Source organism: Trifolium pratense, linkage group LG2 (assembly GCF_020283565.1).
Source record: "Trifolium pratense cultivar HEN17-A07 linkage group LG2, ARS_RC_1.1, whole genome shotgun sequence".
Classification (NCBI taxonomy): Eukaryota; Viridiplantae; Streptophyta; class Magnoliopsida; order Fabales; family Fabaceae; genus Trifolium; species Trifolium pratense.
In genome coordinates, this window is record NC_060060.1 from 70665490 (window position 1) to 70680212 (window position 14723).

A 14723-nucleotide genomic window follows, 5' to 3' on the forward strand; every position below is an offset into this window, starting at 1 on the left:
CACCGCTTAAACACATTTCATTATAAGGAATATAATCTAATTCACATGCATTTGTATGTACACATCTAAAAGAACATGATATCGACTCTCACTTGAGTATATAGACAAAATCTCTTGATTATTCATGAGAAATTTGCATATGCTAGTTGTAGATATTTTTTGTTGACGCTTGATTGTCGAAAGATATATCTCTCTCAATAGTTGATTGAAATATATCTAAAAAAAAAAAAAAAAATATTAAAAGCTTATTAAGAAATTACAAAAATATTACATATTATGAGTAAAAAAGTTGAACTAAAGTATCACTTTATAATATCAAAATATTGAGTCGGTAAATTACATTTCAGTAACACGTGTATTTCCAAATCTCAATTAACATAAAAGTAAATATCTCCCGATACGAAATGAAACTTCATTGCGATATTCATGCAACTTCAAGTCTACACATTACTATTTTTAATTTGAATCAAATAAAAATAAAAATTCAAAATAGATAACAATCTTCTCAAAAGGACGGAATCTCACTCACTCCCCTCTATATATCTCTCTCTGCCTCTTCACATTTAATCTCACTACCATGTAACCTTAACATCTCCCTGAATCCTGATTAACACTTTCGGGGGCAAAATAGTAATCGCAACACTATCCACGTTGGCCGTTCAACCAAACCCACATTTCACCCTATAAATACCAAACCCCTGTAATAGCATTTTCAAAAATCACAGACTCAGGGAGAGAAAATTCCCGAGAAAATGCAAGAAAGAGAGGGGCAGAAAGAGCTATGAGAAGAGACTACATAACTACATTAGCTAGTGATTGTGTCAGTGTAAATGGCGAAAACTTGAAAAGCTAAAAAAAAAAAAAAAAGACACTGCAAAATCTAAACAATTGAACAGTTTAAAAAAAAAAATCATCACCGCGTTTTTTTTCCCTTTTTTGTTACGTCATTTTCTTCTCCGACGACACTATGAATCGTTTAGGGTTCAAAACTGAAGTGTTTGAAGGCGACGTGCGTTTAGGCGAACTTGATTATTTTCCTGTAACCGCTTTTCAGAACTTCCGATTTCCGAACAACGAGATTCGCATCCACCATAGAACTTACCGTAGTGAACGTTGTCCTCCTCTTTCCATTCTTCAATCGATTTCCGCTTTCAATGTTCGATGTAAACTCGATTCCTCACTTTCCGTTGAACAACCGCTTTTAATCAACCTTCACGCTTCTTGTTTTCATGAAATGAAGGTGAAGAATGATGATAACAAACTGAAAATCTTCATTTCGAATTTGATTATTCATTATTGGTTATTATTATTATGATTTTTACTTGAATTGTTCTGATTTTGGAAATTTGATTTGAAATTGTGCGTTTTAGACTGCGGTGGCTGTGGTTGGGGATGAGGAGCTTCATCTGGTGGCCATGCCGAGTAAGAGGAAGAAGTTTCCGTGTTTTTGGTGTTATGCTGTTCCTGTGGGACTTTATGATGCCTGTATGGGGATGTTGAATTTGAGGTGTCTTTCAATTGTGTTTGATTTGGATGAGACTTTGATTGTTGCGAACACCATGAAGTCGTTTGAGGATAGGATTGAGGCGTTGAGGTGTTGGCTTTTGAGGGAGAGTGATCCGTTGAGGGTGCAAGGTATGTCTGGTGAGCTGAAGCGTTATTTGGAGGATAGGTTGTTGTTGAAGCAGTTTATTGAGATGGATTCTGTGGTTGATAGCAATGGGAAGTTGTATCAGGTTCAGATGGAGGAAGTTCCGTCTTTGTCTGAACAGAAAGTTCTTCGCCCTGTTGTTCGGTTGCAAGATAGGAATATTGTTCTTACTCGAATCAATCCTGAGGTTTATATTTCTAGTCTCTCAATTGAATATTATATTTGTCTATTTGTGTGTGAGTGTGAGTTTTGTTTAATATGATTTGTGGTTAATTGTTTTTGATTTATGGATGGAGTGTGATTGATGGTAACTTGAGAGTGCTTGTTAATGATTTAAGATCCAGATTCAATAAATTGACAAAAGCTTGCTGCGATTCGTTTGATAGTAGATGGTTAGGACTTAGGAATTGATATTGTTTTGTGAAGCACACTAACACCGGACACAACACTGATACTAACATGTCTTCTTTATTAATTTGAGAAAATGAAAGTAATTTATTGTAACCACACACATGCGGCGATGTTGTATTGGTTTCAGACACTAGACACACTTCAATATGAAGTAAGTTTTGGCACCACATAGATAATGCTTAATGACAAGGAATGAAAGTAGAACTAGGTACATAGTGGATTTATTCGATCTGAAGTGGGGTAGTACATAGATAATGCTTAATGATAAGAATGAAAGTAGATCTAGGTACACGAATGGACTTATATATAATGAATCTTTTGCAAAGAACACCTTTCTTTCATGTCAATTCATATTTATAGTTGCTTATATCTAGCACAAATGGCCAGATTTCAGATGTGAGACTGAGTGCTTCCCTTATCCTCAAACAAAAGAAATAACTGTTATTTTTTTTTCATGCCCCTCTTGCACTTGTTTTCGGGTCGAATGGGGCAAATTTTTTATGTTTATGATCTGTATCAGTATAGGGTCAAATGGGTCTCCACTCTCCACTTTCCTAAATAAACATCTTTGACCTTTGTGTCTTGCATAATTCCTTGGGGCACATGTTGTTTTTGACTTATTCATTCCTGCTTTTACTCAGATATTTGGGTTTACTTTTCAAAGCTTTGGATCATAAGACAAGTATTTTATGCTGTTACTTTTGGCCGTATAAGAAATGCATTGTTACCAATGCAAAAGTGAAACTTAGGAATAACTTGTTTTTCTGGCATTTTGTATTTAGGGCGATTGGTCATTTAAGGGTTTTGGGGTTATATATGTTGTTTCAAATTTGATTTTTGTTTGTTTATTTTAATTTTTGCTTGTACGACTTTTTGGCCTGTAGCAGCTTCATATGTGTTCAAAGTATAATTTATAAGTGCCATTGTTGAATGATGAGGGCTAGTTTGCTAGTATATGTTAGTGTTATGTTTGTGGGTGGGGATCTGAGGCATTAAGTCTTAATGAATTTATATGCTTACAATTTACTTGGGTGGCCATTTTTCAAATCTAATTCATTTTGTTTAATTTTCCAGTAATTTAGCATATTTCTTCCTCCTCCTCTTGAGAGTTAATAGATTTAAATGTAAAACCGACAATTTTCTATGAATTTGTTTATATGCATTGTAATTGCATTTAATTGGTGTAGCTGTGTTTGGCATCATTTTGGTATGCCTATGATTGATTCTCAATTATTACTACTTCAAATAGATTCGGGATACTAGTGTACTAGTGAAGTTACGGCCTGCTTGGGAAGATTTAAGATGCTATTTAACTGCAAAAGGACGAAAGCGGTTTGAAGTGTATGTTTGTACTATGGCTGAAAGAGATTATGCTTTGGAAATGTGGAGGCTTCTTGACCCAGGGGCACATCTTATAGGTTCAAAGCAAGTATTTGATCGTGTTATTTGTGTTAAATCAGGTACGACTCATATTGTGTCTTTAGTGTGTGTACCTTCCTCAATGCTTTTTAGATGATTTGGAGTTGAGCTTTTTTTTTTAACAAGCATTTGGAGTTGAGCTTGTATTGAAACCTTATCAACATTTTGAATACAATTTTTTCTATGGGGTTTTGTTGATTCTTGTAGCAAATACAAGTTGTGCAAGTTTGTTGTTCTAGGCTTCTAGCTACCATGTTTTATTATGTAGTGTTGTTATTCTTATAATGGTTAATTTATTTTTGCTGTTGTTTGTGTCCTTATGGAGTAATTTGCAGGCTCCAGAAAATCTTTACTAAATGTTTTTCACGATGGTATGTGCCATCCAAAAATGGCAATGGTGATTGATGACCGTTCAAAGGTTTGGGAGGACAAGGACCAGCCCAGGGTTCATGTTGTCCCTGCATTTAGTCCTTACTATGCTCCTCAAGCAGAGGTACTGGCTTATGTATATTATTATAAAAAAAAAATTCTCCTCTAACATTCTTAATTGAGCATTCAGTATTTTTGTTTTTTTCCATTAGACAGCCAATGCCGTCCCAGTTCTATGCGTAGCGAGAAATGTTGCATGCAATGTCAGAGGTTGTTTTTTCAAGTAAGTTATATCATCAAAAGTATTTTATTAGCTCAAATATCCTTCACTCTATGCCTTTAATTTATTGTCCCTGTGCCTAGAGAATTTGATGAGAACTTTATACAAAGAATTGCTGAAATCTTCTTTGAAGATGAGGTTGTAAATTTACCTCACCCTCCGGTTGTGAGCAGCTACTTGATGTCTGAGGTATTGGATTGGAATAGATGTGATTCTTAATTCATTGATGATTATTTGTCACCTGTGAATATGTATTATCATTTTGACATTGTAGATGCTTGTTTATCTGTTGGTTTAATATTGGCTAATCTACTGGATGACAGGAGGCGCCGAATGGTAATGGTAATGCTTATGTCCCCGTCAGTGAAGGAATGGGCGGCACAGAGTTTGAACGGAGGTTAAACCAACCTGTAAGTACATGTTTGTTTCAACGTTGACAATGGACATTCACAGGAAAAATTATGTTTCCACTCTAAATGGAATTTGAAATTTTCTTTGGTTTATTTGAGTTTTTTTTAGCTAATTAGGTTTGGCCTCAAACATTGGTTAACATGGAAGTAATAGGGCTGTTGCTTTTTCCGTCTAAGAGATTTCACATGCAGTTTTACTCTGTAACCTTTATACGATATTATAAAACTACCTTTTCCATAATTACACATTCAAAAGTACTTTTGTTTGTAATATCCAAACAAATTTTGTCAAAAGTACATTTTTAAAAAGGTACCCATACATAAATCATGCCATTGCAAAGACGCTTTTTGCAAAATGTGGTGTAATCAAGCTTAAGTTTGTAAACTTTCATTCAAACATACTCTTAAGTTTCCATGTTTCTTAAAGTGTTACTTGCAATCTCTGTTATAGCAACATTTTCTCAAACTTTCTTGCAAATCTTGGTGGGGTATTTCTTATAGTGTGTATGTGATGAGTTTTCAGGCCTGTAGTACTTTATATGTGCACTGAACTTTTGTAGATAGTACAATAATCTTGGTATTTTTTATATGTTATTCTTTTCAGGATGATAAGGTTTCTGCTGATTTAGTCAGTCGACCCATGGCAAACAGTGCTGATTTCAGACATGAAAACTCTCAGCCAACTGCTGGCATGATTCCAAATGTCACAGGCCACAGATCTTCAAGGCCCATAATTCCTTCTCAGAGTATTGGACATTTTTTTATGTTGTTTGGGTTTCTATATTGTGGTTTTCAAAATTTATGCTATCTTTTAATATTATCTTTCCCAACCTTGTCTCAGAACCTAGTCTGCTGGGACCTCCAGTCAAACATTGTGGCAATTTTATTGATCGTGAATATGACATGAAAAAAGGACTATTGACTATGAGGCATGATATAAGATGTCAAAGTTCAGCTGAACCTCCTCTGATATTGAGGCCACCCGTTCCAGTATACTGTGTAGTCACCTGACTGGTATACACCCTTTTTTAATGAGGTTGAGACCTTAGAGGCACCATTTGCTAACTGGGTTTCACAGTCTGGTGCTTTTCAAAAATAGGACAGAACATAAGTATAGTTTTGTTTCACAGTCTGGTGCTTTTAAAAAATAGAACAAAACTGGATGTCAGTTTAAGAAAATGGTACATGTTAATTCCACTAAAGGGGGTGAAACCAAGGAAAACAAACCATTGAGTTCCATTTTGTCCGCCAATCAAATACTGAAAGATTGATCTGGGCTTAAGCAATACTGTGCTTCAAAGTTCTGTTAAATGAATAGATTCCATATGTTTTTGCACATATTGATGTTGATGTATATGGTCGATTGTTTGAGGAGTGTTGAATTTTGTGCATTTATATGACAGCTTCCCCCGCTCCCATGGTCCCATTCTTAATTTCATGCAGTTTTAAAATTTTAGTTCATCTTACTGAATTTTCCAATCTTTTCTCTATCTGATTTCAAGAGCTGGTGAAGTGCAGATAATTTGTACAAGCTTGTTTTTAAAATTCTCATTAGCACTATATTTTCTTCTGCTGTTTATAATCATTGATGTTTTGTTATGGACCAAACTATTTGCAGAGGATGCAATATCTCCGAATCACGCGTCTTCTAATGGCAGAGATTTACAAAATGAAGTTGGAAAATTGAACTTTATACCATCTCTATCTATTAGAATGCTGCTAGAAATTGGGAGGCGGTTGTCCAAAAAGGTATGCATGATTTTTGCACTCAAGTGAGCATTTCTTTCCTATATTTTTTTTTTTATGAAATGTATTTTTATGTATTCCTTTTAATAGGTTGAATTTAGGTCAGTTGTAAGCACCAGCAAAGACTTGCAATTTTCAGTGGAGGTATGTGAAAATTCTGTTTTATTTTTTAACGATTATATACTAGTGTAGTTTTTACATGTGGTCGACGTCGTTATTTACTTGGCCCCATTTAGTATTTGTTATATTATATAAGATGGATTAGCTGATTAGTGGTATTTGATCTGTAAGAATTTTTTTATGTGGTATTTTGTAGATTAATGATTATCAAGATCTAATATTTATTGACCTGCATGATAGTGGTCAGATTAGATGATCTGTTTTCCATTTGGCTTTATCTCATAATTTACTTTAGATGCTTTCTTGGTTTTGTACTTGAAGCAATTTATCATTAACCAAGACACTATGTTTGGTCTACTGGTGAGGGGTTTGAGTAGTATGTATGCGGTCTTAGGTTCATGACTCTAATGTAACCAAAATAAAAAATTTATCTTGAACTGCTTGAGTGCCCAATGTCATTTCCCAGTCTTCTATCATCATCTTAAATGTTATTTGCTTTGCACTAAATTTCCTGTAAAAATGTCATTGTGGCCTAATAGTATGCATTGCCACTTTTGGTTGCCATTGCTCCTCATATTTGCAAGTTACCGTGTTTTAACCTTTGTTGGCAAAGTTGTCACATGTTACCGTGTTTTCTGTTTTATATTACTCATAACATGTGTTTGAAATTGTCTGATGCCTTGGTTTAGGTACTATACACTGATGAGAAAATAGGCTTTGGTATGGGTAGGACAAGGAGGGATGCTCAACAACTAGCTGCCGAGAATGCCCTTCGCAGCTTAGCAGGTATGAGAAGTTTATCCAAGCTATTTCAATATTGTGTTTGTGATATTCTTTTATAGCGATGAAAAGAAAATTAATGGAACATAGGGATCTATATTTATAGTTTTGTCAAACAATTATGTGTTTATTTATTATTAACTGTCATTACATTTGGTGGTGGGACATTATTCGTTGCTCTTTATAATCTATGCATTGTATAGAGAACTTTCTTTTACCTTTATGGTGATAGCATTTCCATGGTGCTTGTTCAAGCGTTCTAATATGCCCTTGCAGCACCATCTATGCATGTAGAACAGTTCCCTAGTTTCTTTGTTGGTGATTTGTGAAATTTTACCCATTGAAGCATTTTAAGCTTATAAAAAATACATGATTAATACTTTACAGTGAGTTCAAATTGAAGAATAGCTTTGGTAACTGTATTTCAGTTTGTTAGTTATTTGTGCACTAAATCTTTCTCTGTGAGTATGTGAAGGTAGAAATTAGCATACATTCTTGAGGAAATATTTCTCTACATGGTTCTGATGACTAGTGGCTATGTGCATGTTGGTTGTTTCATGAAATTAGTTTGTTTTCATCTAATTTATTTTGCTACATTGATTTTCTTTTTAGCCTCTTCTTTACTGAACCATATATTAAACTGCTAAGAGCATTTTTGGTGTATATAATTGCAGAGAAGTATGTAACAAATATGGAGCCTCTATGTAAAGCTGTTAATAGAGAATTGGACGATCTTTCTCTTGAACACGAAAATGGTTTCTTGTGGGATGAGGTCAATCCGGAATCCAGTGAACTGCAGACAGAAGATGGATTACAAAGAGAAAGTGCTTCAGAGGTGGGGATATTTTGTGCTTTTGATAGTTGATTTAACCTGTTTTGATTAAGAAACTAGGTGATGCTTGGATAAGGGGTAATGTGGACTGGATATTCCAGATTGTTTATGGAAATGTGTAGCATCAATGTGAAGACTAAATCACTGAATGTGGAGTGAACTGGCTTCATGTCTGCTACTGCTTTCTTAGACAAGCTTCTTAAATTCCTACTTAAAAGGTAATGGATTGGTGTCAGTCCTGGTATTTGCCCATTATCCAAGTACTCCCTTGTAGTCATTTCAATTTTCAGCCATAATGCTATTGCATGCTTCTTATTTATTGTTGCTTTCAAATTCATTTGGGAATACAAGAAGGAATCAATGATTTTTAATGAGTTTATGCTGTGTGGGTTTAATTATTCTCATAACGGTGGTTTGAGGGAGGGGTCTAGTCATGGAATTTTTACAGAATCAAATAATTGGTACTGCAAGATTAACTTAAATCGGTCGTTTTTGGAATATTTCATTATGTGGTTTGCTGTATATTTTACCTTTGGTAAAAAGTTGATCTATCTTGTGACAATTTACTGATTTTCAGGCTTCAGATGCTGAGACCCGGCCATTAAAATCCAATCCTGTAAATCAGCAAAACGAAAAACGTAGCTTCCCAAGGTAACTTAAGCTACCATTGTTTTGTTCAAGGAAAAAGAGTTTTCTTTCTTACATGTATAGGGGAATAGGTGGGGGTGGGGGTGGGGGGGTACATTTGCTTGTAAGTTAGGTTTGATCTATCTATGACTGTGCTTTTTGTCCCTATTTTTGGTCTCAAGCTTTTCCTCTATATATTCCTTGGTTATTTTCTTCATGTTGTAGGTCGCACGACTTTAAAATTTTATATTTCCCTAAATCTTGATCTATATTTTAAAATCATTCTTTAGTTTTCCCCTTTAGTTAAACACGAAGATTTTTGAAACCACTAGCTTTAGTTGTAGGAGTGAGTGTTGTATTCCATATAATAGATCTTTGTGCTTAGTTTTCTTAGTTGTGATTTCAGAACGCCTCAGCCTGTATCTAGCAAACGATTGAAGGAATGAAAATTTTGCTAAATGAACAAGAACTACCATCATTGCAGCAACTGAAGAATGTGCCATTCATGAGACAGCAGTTTGGAGGCAAAATGATTTTATCGATGTGCTCTGCTCATCCAAAACCTCTAGCATAGTGGTTTTAGGTATGCTGAGAGGGGATTTCCCCTGCTAATTTCTGTTGTATCACAGAAAACAAGTTATTAGTCGCGGTTTCATCTGGGTCAGTTGTTCATTAGGAGGGAATGTACTCAGAACCTAAGCAAAATTTTCAATAGGATCTCAATGTTGGCAAAATAGTGCACATGCAATTATCACATTATTCATTTAGTTTCAAATGTATTCTAAATATTACAAACTTAATATTATAAAAGTCTCGATAAATACCAATAGAGACGAATCTCATTAACATGTTCTAATTTTAGAGATCATTTTAAAATATTATTAACTTAGAAGATTAGGTTAATACAGTCGTACAATTTTAATGATTAAATTGAGTATGTACTCTAATATACCTCAACATATGAAAAGCATTAACGAAGCACCCTTATTCCCATTTGGAAAAGTAAAATTTGTTGACAATATGAAATCTCTGAAATACTTGTTTCTCTTTTTCGTGATTGGGGGGAGACGTGCCGGACAAGCGAGTACGAGAAATCCGGGAACTCCTTAAACAAATCCTTGTGTTCATTTTAATTTCCTTTATTGCTTTAATCTTGTCGTTAATTGTGTTGGAAATTGATTGATAAATTTGTGTGCGAAAGTTCCTTTGTAACTTCCATACCAATTGTTTGATAAAACACTTGTGGTGTATTTTGAAATTGTTTTCAAAGAAAACCTTGTTGATTGCACACCAAATGTTTGTAAAAAGTAAAAAACACTTGTTATGAATATTCATTGATATTTGATCAAACTAACGAACCTTGCACACAATTTTTTCGATTAATTTACCAAACTAGTTTATCAAAGTTTGTATATTCAATTGAAGTAATTGATTACTCGATTGAACACTTTAGTTACACTTTTATAAATGAATTCACGGTTTTCGATTATCTCGCGTTACTCTCTTTTTTGAAAAACTTTCGAAGTTGAAACTATGACTTATTCATCTCCCCTATAAGTCGTTAGTCATACGTCTAACATTATGTACTCATAAATTTGTTCTCACATTGTCATCGTAAGTTAACAGAAGGAAAGGCGAAACATGATTTCCTGATATAAAACTTGACACAGTTATAAATCAGAACCATCCGATATAAAATTAATGGTTAAGATTGTTCTGTACTGGTTTTGTTAAGATTCAATATAAACCGACCATTTTGGAATGAATGGCTGAGATCTACTACTGCATGTAACTGTGAGATTTTGTAACACCAGTGCATCATGATCCACGAAAGGCTACAACTGATGTTTGAGGTTGAACTTTATATGTTGTTGTTCGGTCCTCACTAGATGTGACTCTGGCAGAAAGCAACAATTTCTTTCTGATAAGAAATGTAAAAATATTGTCATAGAAAGTCAGATTCTGCTTTTGTTAAACTAGCTTGTAAACTTTTGAAACCAGAATACTAGCTTCTATAATGTCTACTATGGATGAATTAACTCTGGAGTTACAATTGTCACCGCACCGGCCGCAAGAATGTCCTCATGAACCACCCACAGCTATACTAACTTCTCACAAGCTACTCATATCATAGTATTCTCCCAAACATTGATGCTTAACCTCAACCTTTCTTCAAGCAGCACCTTATTGATTGGCACATAAGTACTTGATTTGATGGGTTCTTTTTTATTGCTCTTTTTCATTGTTGTGTGGTCGGAATAAATAGTTAAGTTTGTTTTAGACATAACAATTACAGCACCTTTATGGTTTCTTAAACTTTGTCTCTTGAACAAAGTGGATTTGGACAAGTCAACAATAAATATAGCTTTGTTAAAATTAAACATATTCTTAAGACTAGACTGTTTAGATGCATAAAACACAATTGCATGATATTATAGGGCTGAAATTTGATGAACCAGACATTGCAGTCAAATTGTTATCTAAGAATTCTATCAAGAGATATTCAATTCAAGAGGCCATGCTTAACTAGTTGTATAATCATCATAGCTAAAGTCATATAGTAAATTTGAACCCCAATGTATAAATATTGAGTGATTTTGGCCACATTCATCTCAGTATTTCTTTTGGTGGTGTTACAAAATAACAAGGAAAAAAAAGGAAAACAAAAAAGAAATAAGCATAAGCTAAGTTCCAAGCTTATCTCCCAAAATGAGGGACTCCAAGCCAGGTGGGGGGCAAATCCAGTACATTCATCTCAGTATATTGATGTCATAATGATTTCATACAAGACAAACATTTAATTCTCATAACCCCGTTGGCCTCATGATAGCTCAACTATAGCCGGACGCTTTTTCGAACGGCGATTTCCCTTCTTTTTTTCATGGTCACAATCTTTATCAGAAGTATGTTTTTGATCAAGCGACGAAGGCTTTTTACCAGTGTTTTCATAATCACAATCATCAACATTGCCATCAATTTCATCATCTTCATCAACACTACTTTCTTCTTCCGAGTCTATTTCACTACCATCAGCAGGCAATGAAATCACGGGCTGACAACCTGAAATAGCTGACTCCGCAGCAGCCACAGCCTCAGGTGTATGAAGATCAGCAACACCAAGCATCAAATCCTGGCAGAAATCGAAACCGGCAAAAAATATTTTAATAATCCACTATTTACAAGTCACTAATGACTATAGACATGTATGTAGAAGGATTATTGATTTACAAAGAGAGATAAAACATTGACTGACCATTTCAATAACTTCAGATTCATTTCCTGTTAGCTCTTCAATATCATATTCCTCTGGATGGTCCTGCATATATTTGAACCGGAGATATAAGAAAATAGGGGGAAATTTGGTTATTTGCCAGCCTCTTAAGAAAAAATAGTTATTTCAATTAGAAATCAAGTTTTAACCTTAGCATCATTCTCCAGCCGCTTATTTGCTTCTGACATAACTCCTAGGAAGTCTTTAACTTTCCCTAAAACTGCATCAAAAACATAGTATTGTCAGTCTATAAAAATTGTAGTTCACACTTTTAACTGTCTTTATTGGCTTTACATAACTATATTCAAACAATGATAGAAAATCTTGAACCTTGATTTTACGGTTTCAACTACTCCATCTAGTCCTTTTTATAGGATACATATGACTTTTTAGATTCATTCAATAATTGATAGACCAGATACATCAGTTATTCAATGAATCTAAAAGTTGAATTGTCTCTTATAAAAAGGACCAGAGGGAGTATTTCACTTAGGGTTTGTTTGATTTGTAAAAGGCAAGTACTCAACAAACTTTTAAGGTAATACACAAAACACAACAACATAGGCAAACTTTTAAGTTACTGCACAACATATTGTCTTGTACAATGTTTTGTGAACAAAAGGTTATTTTGGTATTTTACCCAACTTGTACTCACGAAAAAAAAAGTTGTCTAGTGGTTTAATGAAGGACAAGAATTTCAGCTTTTGTTGTTCGGTCTCTTCTTATCCCAGAAACAGTTTTAAAATCAAACACAAAACAACCGGAATTGTCCTATCAAATCCTTAACTTTTTAGCAGATAAAATGCACACTTATAAGTATCGGTTATTGCCTCTAACATACAGCCAGAGTAGTAGTCACGAATTCATCCAAGAAAAGCGTGACAATTTGTAGACAATATATCGCATCTAACTATGTACTCATTGCAAACAATTCAACCCTCACCTCTCCAACGCACACAAATATACCAGCTAATAACATCATAATTGAACACGAACACAATATATAAACAATAAAAATAATTAATAATAAGGAACAATAAAAAAAAGAAAAGAAAGAGTACGTTGGCTAGGAGGAAGTGGAGCAGTGGGGAATCTCTTAGTTTGAGTGTTTGATTCTTTTTTCTTCTTCTTATTATTATAATTATTATCACAAACAAGAAGAGTGGTTTCTGCAAATTAAAACAAAAATTACTTCATCAAATCATTAGAAAAATAAATGAATAAATAAATAAATAATTGAATTGGAGGAGAAAGAAGAAAAAGTGAGACCTAAGGGCGTGGGGTTCTGCTCCTCCAATTGAAGAAGCTCTTTGCTCCTCTCTGTCATATTTTCAGTTGTTGTGTCTTCTCTCACTCTTGCCTCTGTTTCTAATGTGTTATGTTACTTTGAAATTTTGCTGGGAAACGAGAGCAATATATAGCATAAGGTTAGGGAAAGGGTTCGAGCCAGTGGCGATTCCAGTAATATTAGAGAGCCTAGGCAAAATTTTGGAGGGAATTTTATCAACCAAATTTCTAGATACAATAATATTTAAAAGACAAAGTTGTTTCTGCAATTCAAAAACATATTTAAATTACATTAGTACTTCTCTTTTTATGCAAAAGAAAATATTCTTCACAATATACACTTGTAGTATGCCTATTGTAAGGCTTGGTCAATTATGAAATCAACATAATATAATGTAATTTCCCCTAATGAAAGAAATCCATAACAAACAACTGTGAGAAAGAAACTGATATCTGATCAACGAGACTACATTTCAAACTGAATACAAATATCACAAGACTATCTTATTCTTATTTAATTTTGTGTATAAGATCAAACTGATCAAGAATACAAGGTTTGTCATCAGCTTATAAAAGAAAGAAAGTGCTTCATCAACAAAGGTGATTTTGATCCATCAAAGTGAACACAACACAAATGTCCACAATTAAACAAAGTTTTAGTTGCAGTTACGATGACAATAATATCACAAAGTAGAAAATCACCAAGTTAGTTTACAACAAGAGGCATCATGAAATCAAATAGTTTTTAGAACAAAAACCCTTCATTCTCACTATTTTAGAACAAAAACACTATTGCAGAACCAACCAAAACTACTTATTTATATAACCAAAACAGCTTATTTATATAATCACTTAACAATCAAAACAGCTTAATAAATTTAAAATTCAAAACAACACCAAATCATCAAACAAAGATTCTAGATTGAGAAGGTTAGGTTGTTAAAAATTAATTGCAGTATGTTAGTTTGCTTACCTGAAACGAGACGAAGAGAAAGAGTGAGTGCGGTGCGGCGCGGTGAGCTGAGCAGTGGTGCGGCTGCGGCGGAAGATTGAACGGCGTTACGGCGAGGTGAGGGAGAGAGATTGAGAGCAGTGAGAGAGGGATTGAGAGCGGCGGCCGGTGGCGGTGGGTGAGAGAGGAACAGCGATTTTGAGAGAGAGGGATCGAGAAAGAGAAAGCAAATTCTAACTCTTCCTTTTTCTGTTTTTGTTTTCATTTAAAAAAAAAAAATATATATATATATATATAAGAAGGGCAGCCCAGGCACGACGTGCCCGGCGGTATACTCGCCACTGGTTCGAGCAATAGACAAAATTAAATTAAATATATATATATAATTTACTTTAACATCAAATCTAATCCGTTGATTCTTTCTAATCGAAGGGTTTATAAAAAAATCATGGGACTGTGTGAGCACTCTATTTTTTTTTATCCCCAAATCGCTAATTTTATGTTTGGTCGCCACCTCTTCTATCAAAATCTGGGATCGTTATCTCGTTTAATCCCTCTCTCCGGGGAA

General features: G+C 34.3%; 2 protein-coding genes across 9 annotated transcripts; one reads left to right on the forward strand and one right to left on the reverse strand.

Annotated features, from left to right (window-relative positions):
- Positions 1-571: 571 nt before the first annotated feature.
- On the forward strand, positions 572-9468 carry LOC123911161 (RNA polymerase II C-terminal domain phosphatase-like 2). 6 transcript variants are annotated; one of them, XR_006810385.1, is made up of 15 exons: positions 636-1240; positions 1371-1838; positions 3312-3522; positions 3817-3974; positions 4063-4133; positions 4214-4319; positions 4454-4540; positions 5145-5286; positions 6159-6289; positions 6377-6430; positions 7096-7192; positions 7861-8021; positions 8120-8236; positions 8596-8669; positions 9052-9468. XR_006810385.1 is itself a non-coding variant. In XM_045962518.1 (14 exons), exons 1-14 carry the CDS (start codon positions 968-970, stop codon positions 9089-9091), a joined length of 2073 nt encoding a protein of 690 aa, XP_045818474.1. In that variant the 5' UTR covers positions 572-967; the 3' UTR covers positions 9092-9468. The 6 variants fall into 6 exon arrangements, 4 of the variants coding, with proteins under 4 accessions (XP_045818474.1, XP_045818477.1, XP_045818475.1 ...); XM_045962518.1 differs by lacking the exon at positions 8120-8236 and having other exon boundaries at positions 572-1240; XR_006810384.1 differs by having other exon boundaries at positions 7861-8236.
- Positions 9469-11201: 1733 nt separating this feature from the next.
- Positions 11202-14439, reverse strand: LOC123911163 (myb-like protein V). 3 transcript variants are annotated; one of them, XM_045962522.1, is made up of 7 exons: positions 14177-14439; positions 13364-13392; positions 13186-13261; positions 12978-13085; positions 12066-12136; positions 11899-11961; positions 11202-11775 (listed from the first exon to the last, which is right to left on the reverse strand). In XM_045962522.1, exons 1-7 carry the CDS (start codon positions 14418-14420, stop codon positions 11467-11469), a joined length of 900 nt encoding a protein of 299 aa, XP_045818478.1. In that variant the 5' UTR covers positions 14421-14439; the 3' UTR covers positions 11202-11466. The 3 variants fall into 3 exon arrangements, with proteins under 3 accessions (XP_045818478.1, XP_045818480.1, XP_045818479.1); XM_045962524.1 differs by having other exon boundaries at positions 13364-13466; positions 14177-14305; XM_045962523.1 differs by lacking the exon at positions 13364-13392 and having other exon boundaries at positions 13186-13313; positions 14177-14312.
- Between the last annotated feature and the right edge of the window lie 284 nt (positions 14440-14723).